Consider the following 16496-nt stretch of genomic DNA (forward strand, 5'->3'; position numbering starts at 1 on the left):
GTACAGAAAAGTTTTTGTGGGGGGTTTTCAGCATTCCTATTCATCGTCTGATCCGGGGATAAAATAAATGAAATATATTAAAAGCTTTAAAGTTACAGTAATGAATAGGCTTTTGCCATATTTCATGAAATTCAATGTACTGACAGCAGTGCACCAGGCAATCTGCCCAGTCGTGATCCTCGGCCCCTAGTGCTCCTGATGGCATCTGCAGGAACCTACCGAGGGAAAACAACCAATCAGAGCAAAGTACTGTCAGAATGCAGCTGTCAATCATGTCAAAGGCCGCTTGTGAACTGCTGTCAAGTCAAGATTCTGTTACTGCATTTCCTACTCCTTGCCTAAAATGTTTTAGAAACATTTTACGGTTTAGTTATAAAGTTATAAAATCGTAAAGCGTTTGTGACCTGGTTGCAGTGAGACCAAGCTCCGCCCACCAGCTGGAGTAAACTTCCTCAGTAGAGAGGGGAGAGCTGCAGGAGGGGGCTCACTCTACTTCAAATTCTGGCTTTTATTTGCCTTCCCCAGTTTTCCTCTTATGTCAGCTTAAATTTTCAGACAGGAAGTACTCTACTTTCCTGTTTGAGTTGACATGCTCTGTCTTTATTAGACACACACAGTAAGTAACATGACCTGAAATAACAGACTAGACTGTCAATGATTTATAAAAACTGAGACCACTTTATTGGAACAGAGCAGTTGAAACTGACAAGCAGGACAAACTGTACTATTGAAGAAGATTCACTCTCCAAACATGAAGGTCCTCAACAAAGACGAACTACAGATAGCTGAAGGAGTTCTGCTGAAACACTTACCCAAGAGTATTAAGGTGAGCAGTTGCAAGCAATTTAAATACACTCCTTAATATGTCTGCACATATCAATTTCTTTCTATTAAACCACTGTAGCTCTAAACTCTGTGTTTTTAGGTATACGGTTTCCTGTACACTATTAACAGGAACAAACCAAGCACATTGGAGGTAATCGTGGATTCATGGCCTGATTTTAAGGTCATCATCTGCAGAACTGACCCCAAAGTGAGTTCACATGCCGCTGGAGAATTGGTTACATTCTATCTTAACCAGATTCTGAAATTTTACATGATTGTTAAATTTAGCTTTAACTTCACAGAAACGTGCTCTGGAATTCAGGAATAAGGTGTCATACTTCAGCACAGATGAGCAGATTTTAAGAAAAATGCTGACAGAAGAGAATGTAATTGACTGGAGTATTAATTTTGTTGTTGCAGGTGAGTTTAGATCACTGCAGTGCAATGCTGCATCTTTTGACATTTTCAAAAAAAACTCATGCACAATCTGTTCACCAGCCTTCGACCTCAGTTAACCCTCTCAACCCTGTCATTACTGCTCACTTCATTTTTATTTTTTCAGTCCTTGCTTTTTATTTATTTTGTCCTGTGTGTCTAATGTAATGTGTCCTTGGGATGCTAGAATATATATAAACAAAATGTATTTTAACTATTATTATCCAGTCTGGAAAGGACTTTAAGGACAACACAAGTCAATTGTACCTACCCAAAAGTCTAAAATATACTTAAACTGGTTTTGCTATTTTTACTGAGTAAAGACAGTGAATACTTCCTCCACTACAGGTGCAACAAGAAATAACAATGTTATTAATATGTGAATCATTTTTGTCTGACAGGATTTGACATTTCCCATGCAATCATGCTAAAAGAAGTGTCTTCTGAAGAAAAAGTCAACAAAAAGTGCACCAATGTTATGCGTCTTCTGTATTTGCCAGACAGCAGCCATCTGCTCCCACCAGCAGTTGACCGGTATATTGAGAAAATATTACTTATTTCTACAGATTTTACGTGTCAGTGAAAAGTACAGTAACATTGTTTCTCTGCTCAGATGAAAGGTTATCATAATCTGTTTCTCTACAGTGAGCTTGAATCAAGGATTTCATCTCTCAACCTCTCCCATGTTGACTTAGTGAATAAAACCTGGAAGTTTGGAGGGGACGAGCAGGGCTTAAGAATTGTTACATACAACATCATCAACTTTCCATCATGCTGCATCACTGACAACCAGGGTCAGCCGCTGGCCTGGATTCTGCTGTATGACTGCTGTGCTTTGGCCATGTTATACACTCTGCCAGAGCACAGAGGAAAAGGCTACGCCAAAGTCCTGATCAGTGCCATGGCCACGAGACTCTTCACTGAGGGCTACCCAGTCTACTCCTTAGTAGAAGAGGACAACAAGGTCTCCTTCAGTCTCTTTAAAAAACTGGGCTTCATTGAGGTTCCCTTATACAGGGCAGCATGGTTTGAGTTCAACTTTTGAATTTGTAAGCCTTTAAAAGTCTTTGGAGAGCTGATGTATTATAAGGTAAACATAACTTGCAAAGTTCCCGTGTTATTTAAAATGGCATTAAAATATAAACCATAAACATATAAACTGCTTTCATTGCTTATACATTAATTTTTTATGAGTAACTCTAATAATGTCTTTTCATATATTGACTGTACATTGCCACTGTTTGATGTGTTAATATATTATATGAATTGCATCAAAACCTGTACTGTGATAATGGTGGACAGAGGTATTAACTGACACAAACTTTAGGATCTGTGTTTAAGCCAGAGGTGGGAATCTATATAAGAATAGGTTTTCATCATATTTCATGAAATTGTTATTATATCCTGACAGCTGTACATAAAATAATCTGTGAATAAATGTGTCCTTCTGCTACCTCTTAGTGGTTCAAATGGCATTTGCAAGAATATCCTGCCCCTTAGGAAAACAACCAATCACAGCCCAGTAGTGTTGAATGCAGCTGTTAATCATCATCAATATACTGTCAGATATTAGCAGAGGTGAATTGTTATTAACACACTGCGGGACATCAGTCCTGCTCACTATCATCATCTTTCACACAGTACCTGAATCAACCTTTCAAGTTTGCCTGCATGACAACTTGACAACAAGAGCCACTTTTCCAAAACTGAGAGTATATATATATATATGTCAAAACAAGGGTCTGTTATTGCACTGCTATTTCTTGCCTAAAATGTTTCAGAAACATGTTTTAGCTTTGGATGTAAAATGAGAAAATTTATGACCTGGCCACCATGTTGAAAGCAATCTGCCAACCAGCTGGAGTCAATTTTCTCAGCAGAGACAGGGAAAGGAAAAGCTGCAGTAGCTCTTCTTTCTGCTGCTTTCTGTTGTTTTGCCTTTCCCAGTTTTGCTCTTACTTCAGCTCTAATTTTCAGGCAGGAAGTACAACTTTCCTGTTTGAGTTGACATGCTCTGTCTACAAAAGTATTGTGACCTGCAGTAACCACGGACTATTTAATGGACGTACGAACCGGGACGTCACCCAGTGGACTGCCTGTTTGAAGCATCAAGTTTTTTTCTAAATGGGACCATTCTTTACCCAATTAACATCCTATTGTATTGAAGAAGCGATGAAACTAGCGATTTAGGCCATAATGTTGCCAGGAGAATTTTTTCTGATGTAATACAGTCATGGAAAAAAATATTAAACCACCCTTGTTTTGTTCATTTTAATGTCTGGTACAACTAAAGGTACATTTATTTGGACAAATATAATCTTAACAACAAAAATAGCTCATAAGTGTTTGATTTAATTACATTTTGAAAGGTGCTATATAAATCTAAGTTATTATTATTATTATTATTATTATTTAAGAGCTGATATCTAGCCATTTTCCATGTTTTTTCTTGATTAAGATTTTGGTTATTATCAAGAAAACCTGGAAAATGGCTTGATATCAGCTCTTATATTAAACTCTTATGAGCTACTTTTGTTGTTATGATTATATTTGTCCAAATAAATGTACCTTTAGTTGTACCAGACATTAAAATTAACAAGAAATTTATGAAAAAAAGTGTTCTAAAAATTTTTTCCATGACTGTACATCAAGTTCAAGTAGTAGTAGTCTCATTTTGTATTGAGGTCTCTATGATTGAGATAGATTGGACCGGTGTACTTTTGCAAACCGCCGTTGGCGACCCCTGTTGGAAATTTGATAGAGTGCAGGCTTAAGCCACTTCCTTGTTTACTTCACTGCTCAGTAACCTCTTTGCCGGGAGGCAGTAACAGACCGTCAATGATTTATAAAGACTGAGACCATATATTGGAACAGAGCCGTTTAAACCTACAGGCAGGTCAAACTGTACTATTAAAGAAGATTCACTCTCCAAACATGAAGGTCTTGAACAAAGAAGAACTACAGATAGCTGAAGGAGTTCTGCTGAAACACTTACCCAGGAGTTTTAAGGTAAACAAGACGTTTAAAATACACTCCTCCATATGTCAGCATGTATCAATGGGCCTCATTCATGAAACGTGAGCAGAACGAATTTGTGTGTAAACCGTTCGCAGACGGAAATTTACGTGCATCTCCGCATTCATCAATATTTTAGTAGCTCCGATCTTTTCGTAGCTACTAACAAAATCTACACATGCTGCTGACCAAACGTAGTGCTTGTGTAAATTTAAGAACGCATATAAATAATGCTCGTCACTGTTGGAAATTACAATTTTAATTCATAATGCGTTCTGTTATGTACACAATACGCAGATGCCTTTGAAACATGTGATATAAACATGACAAACGATTAAAAATATAACATATTTAGTTAAATTAGTTGGCAATTGGCGGGATTAAGATTCAGATTAAACTCATAATTGTGAATTATCTATGTAAATTGACTCAATAGATTACGCGTTATTTTCTACATGTTAAATGATGATAATAAAAATATAGGCTAATAATAAAATCACAAAAAGGATGTAAACCATTACCATATCTGGATCAATTCTTATTAAACCTCCCACAGTATAAAAGGCCCTCAGTCCTAGTTAATGGTAACCATGGCTGAACTTGCACTTCTACATGATTTGGCGCAAGGCGCTATTTGGAGAGAGCGGTACTTCAGGGATCGGGCAGATCTGTGGGCTGAGAATGATGAATGGTTGATTAGTCGTTTCAGACTACCGAGACCAATTCTGTTGCATTTATGCAACATTATGGAGCCTAATCTGACGAGGCCAACAAAACGCAGCCATGCCATCCCTGCACACCTACAAGTGCTATCTGTGCTTGGCTTCCTAGCCACAGGGACGTTCCAGCGGGAGATAGGTGACAGGTCCGGCATTTCGCAACCATCCATGAGCCGCAGCCTTCCTGCAGTTCTCAGAGGTATCATTAAATTAATGCCAGAGTATATCCAATTTCCATATGGCGCACAACGGCAGACAGAAGTAATGCAGGGGTTCAGTGCAGTTGCAAACATGCCAGGTGTTATCGGTGCCATAGACTGCACACACGTACGCATCAAGGCTCCATCCGGTGAGGCATTTGCTTACATTAACCGGAAAAACTTTCATTCCGTGAATGTGCAACTGATCTGTGACGCAAAGTGTGTGTTGTTAAACGTTGTGGCACGGTGGCCCGGTGGGACGCATGACGCATTCATCCTGCGTAATTGCGCAGTTGGCACGCGTTTGGAGGATGGAGCTGTGAGAGACGGCTGGCTCATTGGTAAGAATATAGCCTGCATAATCACATGTGTGTGTTATATATGGACTTACCCTTCTATATCCATAGGGGATAGGGGTTACCCACTGACGCCGTGGCTTATGACCCCACTGGCCAGCCCGCAGACACCACAGGAGCTGTCACACCACTACTAACAGATGAAAATTAAACATTTTTTTGGACTCCACTTCTCCCAAAATAACTTCAATCTCCGCTTCGGAAAAATTCTTTTTTCTTTCTCGTTCTTTTTTTCTTTGTGCCATGACTGACAGGTCGACAGGATGCCTCTACACACCTCCTTATATGGTGGTCATTAGCAATTCATGGGCGGGGTTCATGCTAATTGCTGATTACCGGGAGCGCGCTGCCACCTTACGATGGATTGGCATTCATGATCATACACACGTGTTTACGATCAGATCTGAGTTTCCCGCGGCGTTCATGAATCCGGAGTAGGTTTTTAGTAGCGTAGGCTTTTATGTGCAAATCTACGCACAAATCTACTAACGTTTCATGAATGAGGCCCATTCTTTCTATAAAACCACTGTAGTTTAAACTTTTTGTGTTTTTAGGCATACGGTTTCCTGCATGCTATTAACAGGAACAAACCAAGTACACTGGAAGTAATTGTGGACTCATGGCCTGATTTTAAGGTCATCATCTGCAGACCTGACCCCAAGGTGAGTTCACATGCCACTGGAGAATTTGATACAGTGTATATGTTGTGTTTCTTGTTTGCCACATAAGTTTTGTATTAACTTCACAGAACAAGCGTGCCCTAGAGTTCATGAAAAAGGTATCATACCACTGCACGGATGAACAGATTTTAAGAAAAATGCTGACAGAAGAGAATGCAATTGACTGGAGCACCTACTTTCTAATTGGAGGTGAGTTTAGATCACTGCAGACCATGTTTTACCATCTACATCACCATACTACAATAAGGAGGTAATACTATGCCTTTTATTTACTACCTGACTAAAACAATTTTACAAAGGGGTCATACAATATGACAAGACATATAAAATACCATGCATTAATAACACTACCAAACAGTATATGGCCTAACTTAACCTTTACCAACAAATAGTGAAATGGTAATAATCTATGGTAACAATCTTTATAACATTGTGACTATATAAAAGTTTGATACTTCCAGGATAATTTTCCTGCATTGAATACTTTTAGTTACATAGTTAAAACAATCCAATGCAGGACTTTGACTTGTAATAGAGTATTTCTGCAGTGTGGCTTGCTATTTTTAAAGTAAAGGAGGTAGAAACAAAAATAACAGAATGCTATTAATGTGTGTATTATTTTTGTCCAACAGGATTAGACACTTCCCATGCAGCCATGCTTAAAGACGTGTCGTCTGACAGAGAAGTCAACAACCGACTCTATACTGCGGTTCATCTTATGTATTTGCCTGACATCAGCCATCTGCTCCCACCAGCAGTCAACAGGTATTCAGATCATTAAAATGTACTTCATCAGTGAAAAGTAAAGTTACATTGTTTCTCTGCTCAGATGAAAGGTTATCATAATCTGTTTCTCTACAGTGAGCTTGAACCAAGGATTTCATCTCTCAACCTCTCCCATGTTGACTTGGTGAATAAAACCTGGAAGTTTGGAGGGAACGAGCAGGGCTTCAGAAATATAACAAACCTCCTTAGCAACTTCCCATCATGCTGCATCACTGACGGCCAGGGTCAGCCGGTGTCCTGGATTCTGCTTTATGATTACTGTGCTATGGGGTTATTATACACTCTGCCAGAGCACAGAGGGAAAGGCTACGCCAAAGTCCTGATCAGCGCCATGGCCACGAAACTCTTCACTGAGGGCTACCCAGTGTACTGCTTTATAGAGGAGGATAACGAGGTCTCCTACAAGCTCTTTAAAAACCTGGGCTTCATTGAGGATCCTTCATACAGGGCGGCATGGCTTGAGTTCAACTTTTGATCTTGAATGTATAGCAGACAGACTATCAGGTAAACATAACCTGCAATGCCTCCTAATGAATGAAAATAGAATTGAAATGTAATGCTTACAAATTTTGTACGCAGAGGTCTGCACAAATACTTTTAAAAAAATCTTGTTACGAATTACAAATACTTGCTCATCAAATGTATTTAAATAAACAAAATGACAAAATGTATTTATTAAATCACAAGTCATTTGTAATTTAAAAATACAGTAACATTGTACTGTATATTATTACCACATTTTAGGCATTTAAAAGCCTCAATATAGGTCCGACCTTAAAGCCGGGAAAGACATTTCTCTGGAAAAGCAAAAAAAAAAAAGAATGAATGAGAAAGTACAGTGGATTAAATAAATGTATATCGTCTCAAGAGCATCTCTTGACAATAATACAATAATGTCACTTTTCATAATAAGGAACACGTATTTACAGGAGGGATCCAAATTAATTTGAGATATGTTGAATCATGCTTTGCTTTATGTCTGCACTAAACAAATATCAAACACATAGAAACATAGGCCTATAGAATATCTTCTTTATACTATAGAGCAATGGTTTCCAATTGGAGTGCTGTAGTGAGTAGTTTACAACTATATAAAAATTTATGAATTTGTATTTAATTTACTATATTAGTACTTTGTGCACATTAATTTCCCAATACAGAGGCCAATTCTATACTACCCTTAAATTAATTATTATAAAGAAAAATAAACGTTTGAGATAAGATAACACGTGTTATAGAGGTTATTTTGCACTTTAGTTTTTTGGCTTGCACTTTGGTGTACCTTGGGCACAGAAAGTTTGAAAAACAGTGCTATAGAGGTTACTTTATCTCAAACAAATGCAGTAATTTGTAACACTGATCACCAAAAATAAAGACATTGGATACATACCTTGTTTTGTTCTCCTTTTCATGTTAATGTCAAAGCTTCAATGTTAATTAAGTCCAGGTTAGAGACCAGGTCTAAAAATTGAAAAAATGCTTCACAATTCTGATCCAAGCTTTAAAATAGTATCTGGCATCTCTGTTTATTTATATTTAGCTTTAGATATAGTACTTTTTTTTTTCTTTTTTAATTTTGTGGATTTAAAGACAGTGGTCTCACTGATACTACTCTTATTCTTGTTCTATTCTGTGTTTTTTTTCTATTATTATTTATCCAACCTCAGTATTTTTATTCTATTGTATTTTATTGTACTTGAATACCGGACTGCTGTGACAACCGAATTATAATCTATCTATCTATCTATCTATCTATCTATCTATCTATCTATCTATCTATCTATCTATCTATCTATCTATCTATCTATCTATCTATCTATCTATCTATCTATCTATCTATCTATCTATCTATCTATCTATCTATCTATCTATCTATCTATCTATCTATCTATCTATCTATCTATCTATCTATCTATTCTGTTATCAGATGATAAAGTTTCATAAATCTGAAACTGGGCTTATGACCTGTTTGACGAGCGGAAAATTGACGCTTTCTTTTGTAGGCCTACTTTTATTTATTTTTTATTATTTTTTACTGCAGGTCAAAGAGATTTATTGTCACGCGCAACTGACGTCGAAAGTGCGCATGCGAAACCCGTTTCTCCCTGAAAGAAAACCCAGCCGAGTTTGTTTCACGTACTCTAAGGAAGTGGCTCTTCCTAATGCGCAGTGAGCTCGTATACTGTTATTCCAGAGTGGGAAGATCTGATCAGAAATGACCGTGGAACTGAGCGGAGAGCAGCTGGAGATGGCTGAGACCCGGCTGAGAAGAGCTTTACCTCGGTCACACCAGGTGCGTCCAACTTAGATTGTAAAAGTTTATTCCAAGTCGGTGACTAATATTTGTCTATTATAAATGATACCCTTTTTTGTTGCTTGACAACTATTTTCACTGCCTTCATTACTGATCGAACTATTTTTTTTTTTTTTAAATGTAACTATTTCATTTTGAAGGTTTATGGTTGTCTGGTCCTCAGAAACAGAGTCAGGTCAGACCCTGTGAGGGTTTTAGTGGACAGATGGCCAGAGTTTAATGTCATTATCTGCAAACCACAATATGAACAGGTAACTAATTATACATGGATGTTAAATTAAATAGTGTATTTCTGCATATACAATATCTTTACATCTCTTTTATTTATTTATTTTCACAGGAGGGTGACCTCTTCAAAGAAATAATGGTTTTTGCCAGTGATGAAGCTATTCTCAAGGAGACCATAATGAAGTCCTCTGTTATTGACTGGACCCAGTCCTTTTGTATTGGTAATAGCAATAAGCAATTTTGTCTCTTGAATAATAACTTGGAAGGCAGTGCATTTATCTTTGAATTTTATTACCTGCAGTCTTATTGTGTTTAAGGTCCTCCCATTATGATGGCATATAATTTAGTGATCTGAAAAAGTAATGCAAAGACTGCCAACACTCAAACCTTTGTGCCACTCCAGTATGTGGATGATTATAGGGCAAAGTGCGAACAGAGAGAACAGTTTTTCAGCCTTCCAAATATATCAACATTTGGTTTCAAAGAACGGCTAAAACCACTTCTGATAGAAAGAATAACTTTAATCCTGTGTTTAAGAACACATTTTATCAGAACTTAAAAGAAATACAATTTCGACATTCATTTTCACAAGTTTATTAAAAACTTTTCTGTCAAAGAAATCAACCGTCACCACATGGAGACATTCAAAGCAGTCGCATCAGAAAAAGACGTATCCAGCAGAAAAGTGGCAGTGTGTCACATGATGAGACTGGAGGATGTATCCAACCTTCCCTCTATAGACAGGTACAGCCTGTGCACTGATATGTTAAGTGTCTAGTAAATAAATCACTATCTGAGGTCTAATAGTCCGCTCTGTTCTGTATCAGCTCAGGGATCTCTCTAAGCTCTCTGGATGAATCACACGTTGGCTTTGTCAATCAGACATGGAAGTTTGGAGACAATGCAGCTGTCAGGATGATCCGGAACATGCTCGCAAACTTCCCCTCCTGCTGCGTGCTGGACGCAGAAGGAAAGCCTGTGTCCTGGATCCTGACCTATGCGTCGTGTGCGATGGGCATGTTGCACACTTTACCAGAGCACAGAGGGAAAGGCTACGCTAAAGTCCTGGTCAGCACCATGGCCAAGAGATTCTTCACTGAGGGCTACCCAGTGTACTGCTTTGTAGAGGAGGATAACAAGGTCCCCTACAAGTTCTTTAAAAACCTGGGCTTCATTGAGGATCCCTCATACAGGGAGACATGGTTTAGGTTCAACTGTTGAATTTGCAACCTCTGTGATTGAATATATAGCAGATATACTATCAGATAAACATAACCTGCAACATTTCCTAGTGAATGAAAATGGCATTGAAATGTAATGTTTACAAATTTTATATGCAGATTGGCAAAATGAATCAAAAGGTATCTTTTTACAAATTGCAAGTACTTGGTTATCAAATGTGTTAAAACAAATGAAATACCAGAATTTATTTTAATCACAAGTCATTTGTAATTTGAAAATAACAAAACACATCATAATGTATATTATGACCACATTTTAGGCATTTAAAAGCCTCAATAAGGTCCAACCTTAAAGCTGGGATAGACAGTTTTCTGGAAAAGGCAACAAAAATAATTTGGAAAATACAACCCTACAGTTACCCTTCAGGTTATGATGGCAGGCTTAGCACAGAGAGCCCCTCTCTGTGCTAAGCCTGCCATCATAACCTGAATGAGTAAATACAGTGGATTAAGTACATTTATATGGTCTCCAACTATATAAGCACAAAAGATTCCCATTAGTGTAGAGCACCTCTTTACCAACAACAACCTAAAAAGACAAAGTATTCTCCTTTGTGTACACTCCAGCACTGCTGTTAACAGGAACACAACTGAGATGCAGTGGTTCACAATGAACATGTTGTTGGACCCGACCTGACATGTCACATGATTCATTGGTATTCAGCCAATGACTATTATTAGTCAAGTTTTATCTTCTACAGGTACACCTGGGAAGAGAACATGTCTTTTTTTAATAAAACAAAGTACTAAATAATGTTATTTAAATATTTAAAATACACAAATACAAGCTCTGAAATTATTATTTTTATAATATTACATTGTTAGAGTTCGGTTTGTAGTGGCAAAAATCGTTATAAGGAGGAAAGATCACTGAGTCGTTGGAGTATAAGCAAAAAAGGTTTATTCCAATTGCAATTAGGAGAGCACAAGGTACAGTCAAAAAAGTCTGCACAGAGTGAATCTGCAGACAGAGGGAGCTAACAGTTTTTATAGAGTTACAATACATGTGTGTGTGTGTGTGTGTTGGTAAGGAGGCACAGTCTTACGACCTTGAGGACTTGAGATAGCAGGCATTCTGCGCAAGAACAAGAAGACATGTTATCTTACAGGATGAAAAGGGCGGATTGTGTTCACATGAAAATGATATAAAATTATGTGAAAGAGATATAAAGTTATGTGAAAATGTTTATAAAGTTATGTGAAAATGTTCAGAAAGTTATGTGAAAAGGCATACGCATGGCACTTTGTCATAACAGGTTTTTTTTTGCAGAACAGATGAGAAGAGAGTAAAATCCTATGGACTATTTATTTAAGACAATAATGAAAGAGATAGCATGTACATGGACCTTCTCTGTTCAGAAATCACAGGCTGCTAAGCAGTTAGCTGTAACCACCTCCGAGAAAAGGATACCTAACTTACTTTTACACAGAGTTTGATAATGTGAATGTGCGATTATCTGATTGGTCAAAACTGTTGCGGCAGCACCATGGTTTAAACTTTGACCTGCCCATTTCGTTGGCACACAGGCTAGTAGTCCTAGCCTCTTGGTGTCACCGGTCACCGCCCTGTGGAAGGAAAAAGCTAACAGCACACTTCTGTATCTTGTCTCGTGTTCGTCAGTGCCCATCTCCACCTGGGCCTGTGGCCTTGAATTGAAGCACAAAGAGTGCTTCTGTTTTTCATCCGCTTGCCCTCAAATATGTGGTGATGTGCAAAGCGTTATCAGTATATCCTTTCTTTTGATACTCCTTATTTCTGTTTGCTGTGCCTGGCACATACGATCTGTTTAATGCTTTGCTAAATATATTTCTAAGCAGCATTTTACTAAAGGTCATAATGCAGATTATTGCTATTTTTTATTAATCTCTAACAACATCTCATTTAACCGGAATGAATATTCAAAAGTATTTAAATATATATTTTAACATAGGCCTATTCATTTAATTAAAATACTGTCCATCACTGGTTATAGGCTCTTCAAAGCATTGCATCAAAATATCTGGACTGTTATAATGGTTGTATAGATGAAAGAGACATCAACTGGCACAAATTATATTATAATATCACTTTTCATAATAAGAAACAAGTATTAATGTAGTGGTTAGCACTCTCGCCTCTCAGCAAGAGGGTCGACGGTTTGCCTCCCGCCTGCGGCTCTTCTGTGTGGAGTTTTCATGTTCTCCCCGTGTCAGCGTGGGTTCTCACCGGGTACTCCGGCTTCCTCCCACAGTCCAAAAACATGCACTTATGTTTAATTGGTGACTCTAAATTGCCCCTAGGTGTGAATGAGAGCGTGAATGTCTGTATTTATATGTCAGCCCTGTGATAGTCTGGCAATCTGTCCAGGGTGTACCCCGCCTCTCGCCCACTGACAGCTGGGATTGGCTCCAGCCCCCCGCAACCCGAGTGCGGTTAAGCGGTTAGTGATTTTGGAATGGATGATTCATGATTTGCACTGAACAATTATCTCACATATAGAAACATAGGCCTATAGAATCTCCTCTATATACTATAGGTTACCCATGTTATACACATGGTCACCCAAAATAAAGACATTGGATTGTACCTTTTTTTCTCCTTTTTGCATTAATGTCAAAGCTTCATTGTTAATGTAGTACAGATTCAAGACCAGGTCTCATTAATAGAAAAATGCTTAACAATTCTGATCCCAGCTTTAAAATAGTATCAGGAGTCTACTTGATGATTCTATTTTATGCTACATTATACTTGTATTCCACTACACATTGGAGGACAACTGACATTATCTTTTTGAGACCTACTTTTATTGATGTTTTTCTTTTGATGAAAAAAGTGTCTTGTCACTGCAACATTTTTATCTGTGTTGGATTACGGAGGTCTTTTGTACATGAATGCTGCTCAGTGTCTTAGAATGATTGATACTGTTTATCATGCTTCTTTGAGGTTCATTACTAACTGTAAGATGTCCACTCACCATTGTGATTATACTCTCGGGTAGGATGGCCTGCTCTGGCCACTCGAAGGGCTAGTCATTGGTATACTTTCATTTATAAGGCAATATTGGGACTGCTGCCTTCATACATTTGCACCTTAATTACTCTGAGCAATGCTGGATCTTATTCTCTTAGTTCACAAGATCAATTGTTGCTTTCTGTCCCTTATGCTCGTACGGAGTTGGGTAAAAGGGAATTTGTTTACTCTGCACATTATGCATGGAATATGCTACAGAAAGACTGGAAACTAAGGTCTGTGTCTTATGTAAATATGTAACTGTTTTGCGTTGTCAGGGTCCCCTTGCAAAAGATGTTCTTAATCTCAATGGGATATTTCCTGGTTAAATAAAGGTTAAATTAAAAAAAATTAACTATCGGACTTCTAACTGCTGGTGGAAGATATTTTTTTCACTCGCAACTCACGTGTCGAAAGTGCGCCTCCGAAATCCACTTGCTTCTGAAAGAAAACATTGTTTACATTTACTTTAAGGAACTGTGTGTTCCTAATGTGCAGTGAGCTCGTATACTGTTATTCCAGAGTGGGAAGATCTGATCAGAAATGACCGTGGAACTGAGCGGAGAGCAGCTGGAGATGGCTGAGACCCGGCTGAGAAGAGCTTTACCTTGGTCACACCAGGTGCGTCCAACTTAGATTGTAAAAGTTTATTCCAAGTCGGTGACTAATATTTGTCTATTATAAATGATACCCTTTTTTGTTGCTTGACAACTATTTTCACTGCCTTCATTACTGATCGAACTATTTTTTTTAAATTAAAATTATGTAACTAATTCCAAGTTTATTCCTATATATATATATATATATATATATATATATATATATATATATATATATATACACACATATATATACATATATATATGTATATATATGTGTGTATATATATATATATATATATATATATGTATATATATATATATATTATATATGTATAATATATGTGTATATATACACATATATTATACATATATAATATATATATATATATGTATATATATATATATATTATATATGTATAATATATGTGTATATATACACATATATTATACATATATAATATATATATATATATACATATATATATATATAGTTTTGTTTGACGACTATTTTCACTGCCTTCATTACTGATCGAACTATTTTTTTTTATTTAATTCAAAAATTTCATTTTGAAGGTTTATGGTTGTCTGGTCCTCAGAAACAGAGTCAGGTCAGACCCTGTGAGGGTTTTAGTGGACAGATGGCCAGAGTTTAATGTCATTATCTGCAAACCACAATATGAACAGGTAACTTATTATCAATGGATGTTAAATAAAATGTTTTTCAGCATATACAATATCTTTACAACTCTTTTGTTTATTTATTTATTTTCACAGGAGGCTGACCGCTTCAAAGACGTACTGGTTTTTGCCAGTGATGAAGCTATTCTCAAGGAGACCATAATGAAGTCCTCTGTTATTGACTGGACCCAGTCCTTTTGTATTGGTAATAGCAATAAGCACTTTTGTCTATTTAATAATAACTGGGAAGGCAGTGCATTTATCTTTTAATCTCATTGTCTCCTTCTCTACCATCAAATGACATTATTGCATACCTCATTGTCAAAACTTTACAGTGGAGAAGTTACAGACAGTATACAATTAGCTTTGAATTTTATGATCTGGGCTCTTATCATGTTCAAGGTCCTCCCATTGTGATGAAGACTGCCAAAACCAGAACCTTTGTGCCACTGCAGTATGGAAATTATTATAGGACAAAGTGCAAATAAAACAAAGGAGAAGCCAGGGAGTCATGATGACACTGGATTATTTATATCATGAGAGAACAGAAACACTTTTATTTTTTAGGATTAAAAAATAAAGAAATACTATGATTTTTTTTTTGCCTTCCGAATACATCAACATTTGGTTTCAAAGAACGGCTAAAATCACTTCTGATAGAAAGAATAACTTTAATCCTGTTTGAGAACACATTTTATCAGAACTTAAAAGAAATACAATTACCACATTCATTTTCACACATTTATTAAAAAACTTTATGTCCAAGGAATGTACCATCACCACATGGAGACATTCAAAGCAGTCGCATCAGAAAAAGACGTATCCAGCAGAAAACTGGCAGTGTGTCACATGATGAGACTGGAGGATGTATCCAACCTTCCCTCTATAGACAGGTACAGCCTGTGCACTGATGTGTTAAGTGTCTAGTGTGTGAATAAATCACTATCTGAGGTCTAATAGTCCGCTCTGTTCTGCATCAGCTCAGGGATCTCTCTAAGCTCTCTGGATGAATCACACGTTGGCTTTGTCAATCAGACATGGAAGTTTGGAGACAATGCAGCTGTCAGGATGATCCGGAACATGCTCGCAAACTTCCCCTCCTGCTGCGTGCTGGACGCAGAAGGAAAGCCTGTGTCCTGGATCCTGACCTATGCGTCGTGTGCAATGGGCATGTTGCACACTTTACCAGAGCACAGAGGGAAAGGCTACGCTAAAGTCCTGGTCAGCACCATGGCCAGGAGATTCTTCACTGAGGGCTACCCAGTGTACTGCTTTGTAGAGGAGGATAACGAGGTCTCCTACAAGCTCTTTAAAAACCTGGGCTTCATTGAGGATCCCTCATACAGGGAGACATGGTGTCAAATCAATGATTTTTAAATATGTTAAAGAAGTAAACTGGTTGCTCTTAGCAAAGGAAACGGAGAAAAA

General features: G+C 37.5%; 3 protein-coding genes across 4 annotated transcripts; all 3 read left to right on the top strand.

The window, feature by feature from the left end:
* The first annotated feature begins 76 nt into the window (after window positions 1–76).
* Window positions 77–7838, top strand: LOC131993889 (uncharacterized). Its single transcript, XM_059359954.1, has 10 exons — window positions 77–826; window positions 926–1033; window positions 1128–1245; window positions 1662–1794; window positions 1906–2303; window positions 4118–4269; window positions 6105–6212; window positions 6299–6419; window positions 6863–6995; window positions 7092–7838. Exons 1-10 carry the CDS (start codon window positions 752–754, stop codon window positions 7489–7491), a joined length of 1746 nt encoding a protein of 581 aa, XP_059215937.1. The 5' UTR covers window positions 77–751; the 3' UTR covers window positions 7492–7838.
* A 1310-nt stretch (window positions 7839–9148) lies between these two features.
* On the top strand, window positions 9149–11167 carry LOC131993595 (glycine N-acyltransferase-like). Its single transcript, XM_059359575.1, has 5 exons — window positions 9149–9309; window positions 9471–9581; window positions 9671–9779; window positions 10176–10302; window positions 10386–11167. Exons 1-5 carry the CDS (start codon window positions 9232–9234, stop codon window positions 10777–10779), a joined length of 819 nt encoding a protein of 272 aa, XP_059215558.1. The 5' UTR covers window positions 9149–9231; the 3' UTR covers window positions 10780–11167.
* Window positions 11168–11248: 81 nt separating this feature from the next.
* LOC131993849 (glycine N-acyltransferase-like) lies at window positions 11249–16459 on the top strand. Of its 2 annotated transcripts, XM_059359904.1 has the most exons (5): window positions 11249–14409; window positions 14964–15074; window positions 15165–15273; window positions 15835–15961; window positions 16049–16459. In XM_059359904.1, exons 1-5 carry the CDS (start codon window positions 14332–14334, stop codon window positions 16443–16445), a joined length of 822 nt encoding a protein of 273 aa, XP_059215887.1. In that variant the 5' UTR covers window positions 11249–14331; the 3' UTR covers window positions 16446–16459. The 2 variants fall into 2 exon arrangements, with proteins under 2 accessions (XP_059215887.1, XP_059215889.1); XM_059359906.1 differs by lacking the exon at window positions 14964–15074 and having other exon boundaries at window positions 11251–14409.
* Window positions 16460–16496: the final 37 nt, after the last annotated feature.

Source organism: Centropristis striata, chromosome 20 (genome assembly GCF_030273125.1).
Source record: "Centropristis striata isolate RG_2023a ecotype Rhode Island chromosome 20, C.striata_1.0, whole genome shotgun sequence".
Lineage (NCBI taxonomy): Eukaryota > Metazoa > Chordata > Actinopteri > Perciformes > Serranidae > Centropristis > Centropristis striata.

Coding starts and splice junctions, on each gene's coding strand:
- LOC131993889 (XM_059359954.1), top strand. CDS start 752: ATGAAGGTCCTCAACAAAGACGAACTACAGATAGCTGAAGGAGTTCTG. Junction 2,304..4,117: donor ATGGTTTGAGTTCAACTTTT/GAATTTGTAAGC, acceptor ATAAAGACTGAG/ACCATATATTGGAACAGAGC. Junction 4,270..6,104: donor ACTTACCCAGGAGTTTTAAG/GTAAACAAGACG, acceptor TTGTGTTTTTAG/GCATACGGTTTCCTGCATGC.
- LOC131993595 (XM_059359575.1), top strand. CDS start 9,232: ATGACCGTGGAACTGAGCGGAGAGCAGCTGGAGATGGCTGAGACCCGG. Junction 9,582..9,670: donor GCAAACCACAATATGAACAG/GTAACTAATTAT, acceptor TTATTTTCACAG/GAGGGTGACCTCTTCAAAGA. Junction 10,303..10,385: donor AACCTTCCCTCTATAGACAG/GTACAGCCTGTG, acceptor GTTCTGTATCAG/CTCAGGGATCTCTCTAAGCT.
- LOC131993849 (XM_059359904.1), top strand. CDS start 14,332: ATGACCGTGGAACTGAGCGGAGAGCAGCTGGAGATGGCTGAGACCCGG. Junction 15,075..15,164: donor GCAAACCACAATATGAACAG/GTAACTTATTAT, acceptor TTATTTTCACAG/GAGGCTGACCGCTTCAAAGA. Junction 15,962..16,048: donor AACCTTCCCTCTATAGACAG/GTACAGCCTGTG, acceptor GTTCTGCATCAG/CTCAGGGATCTCTCTAAGCT.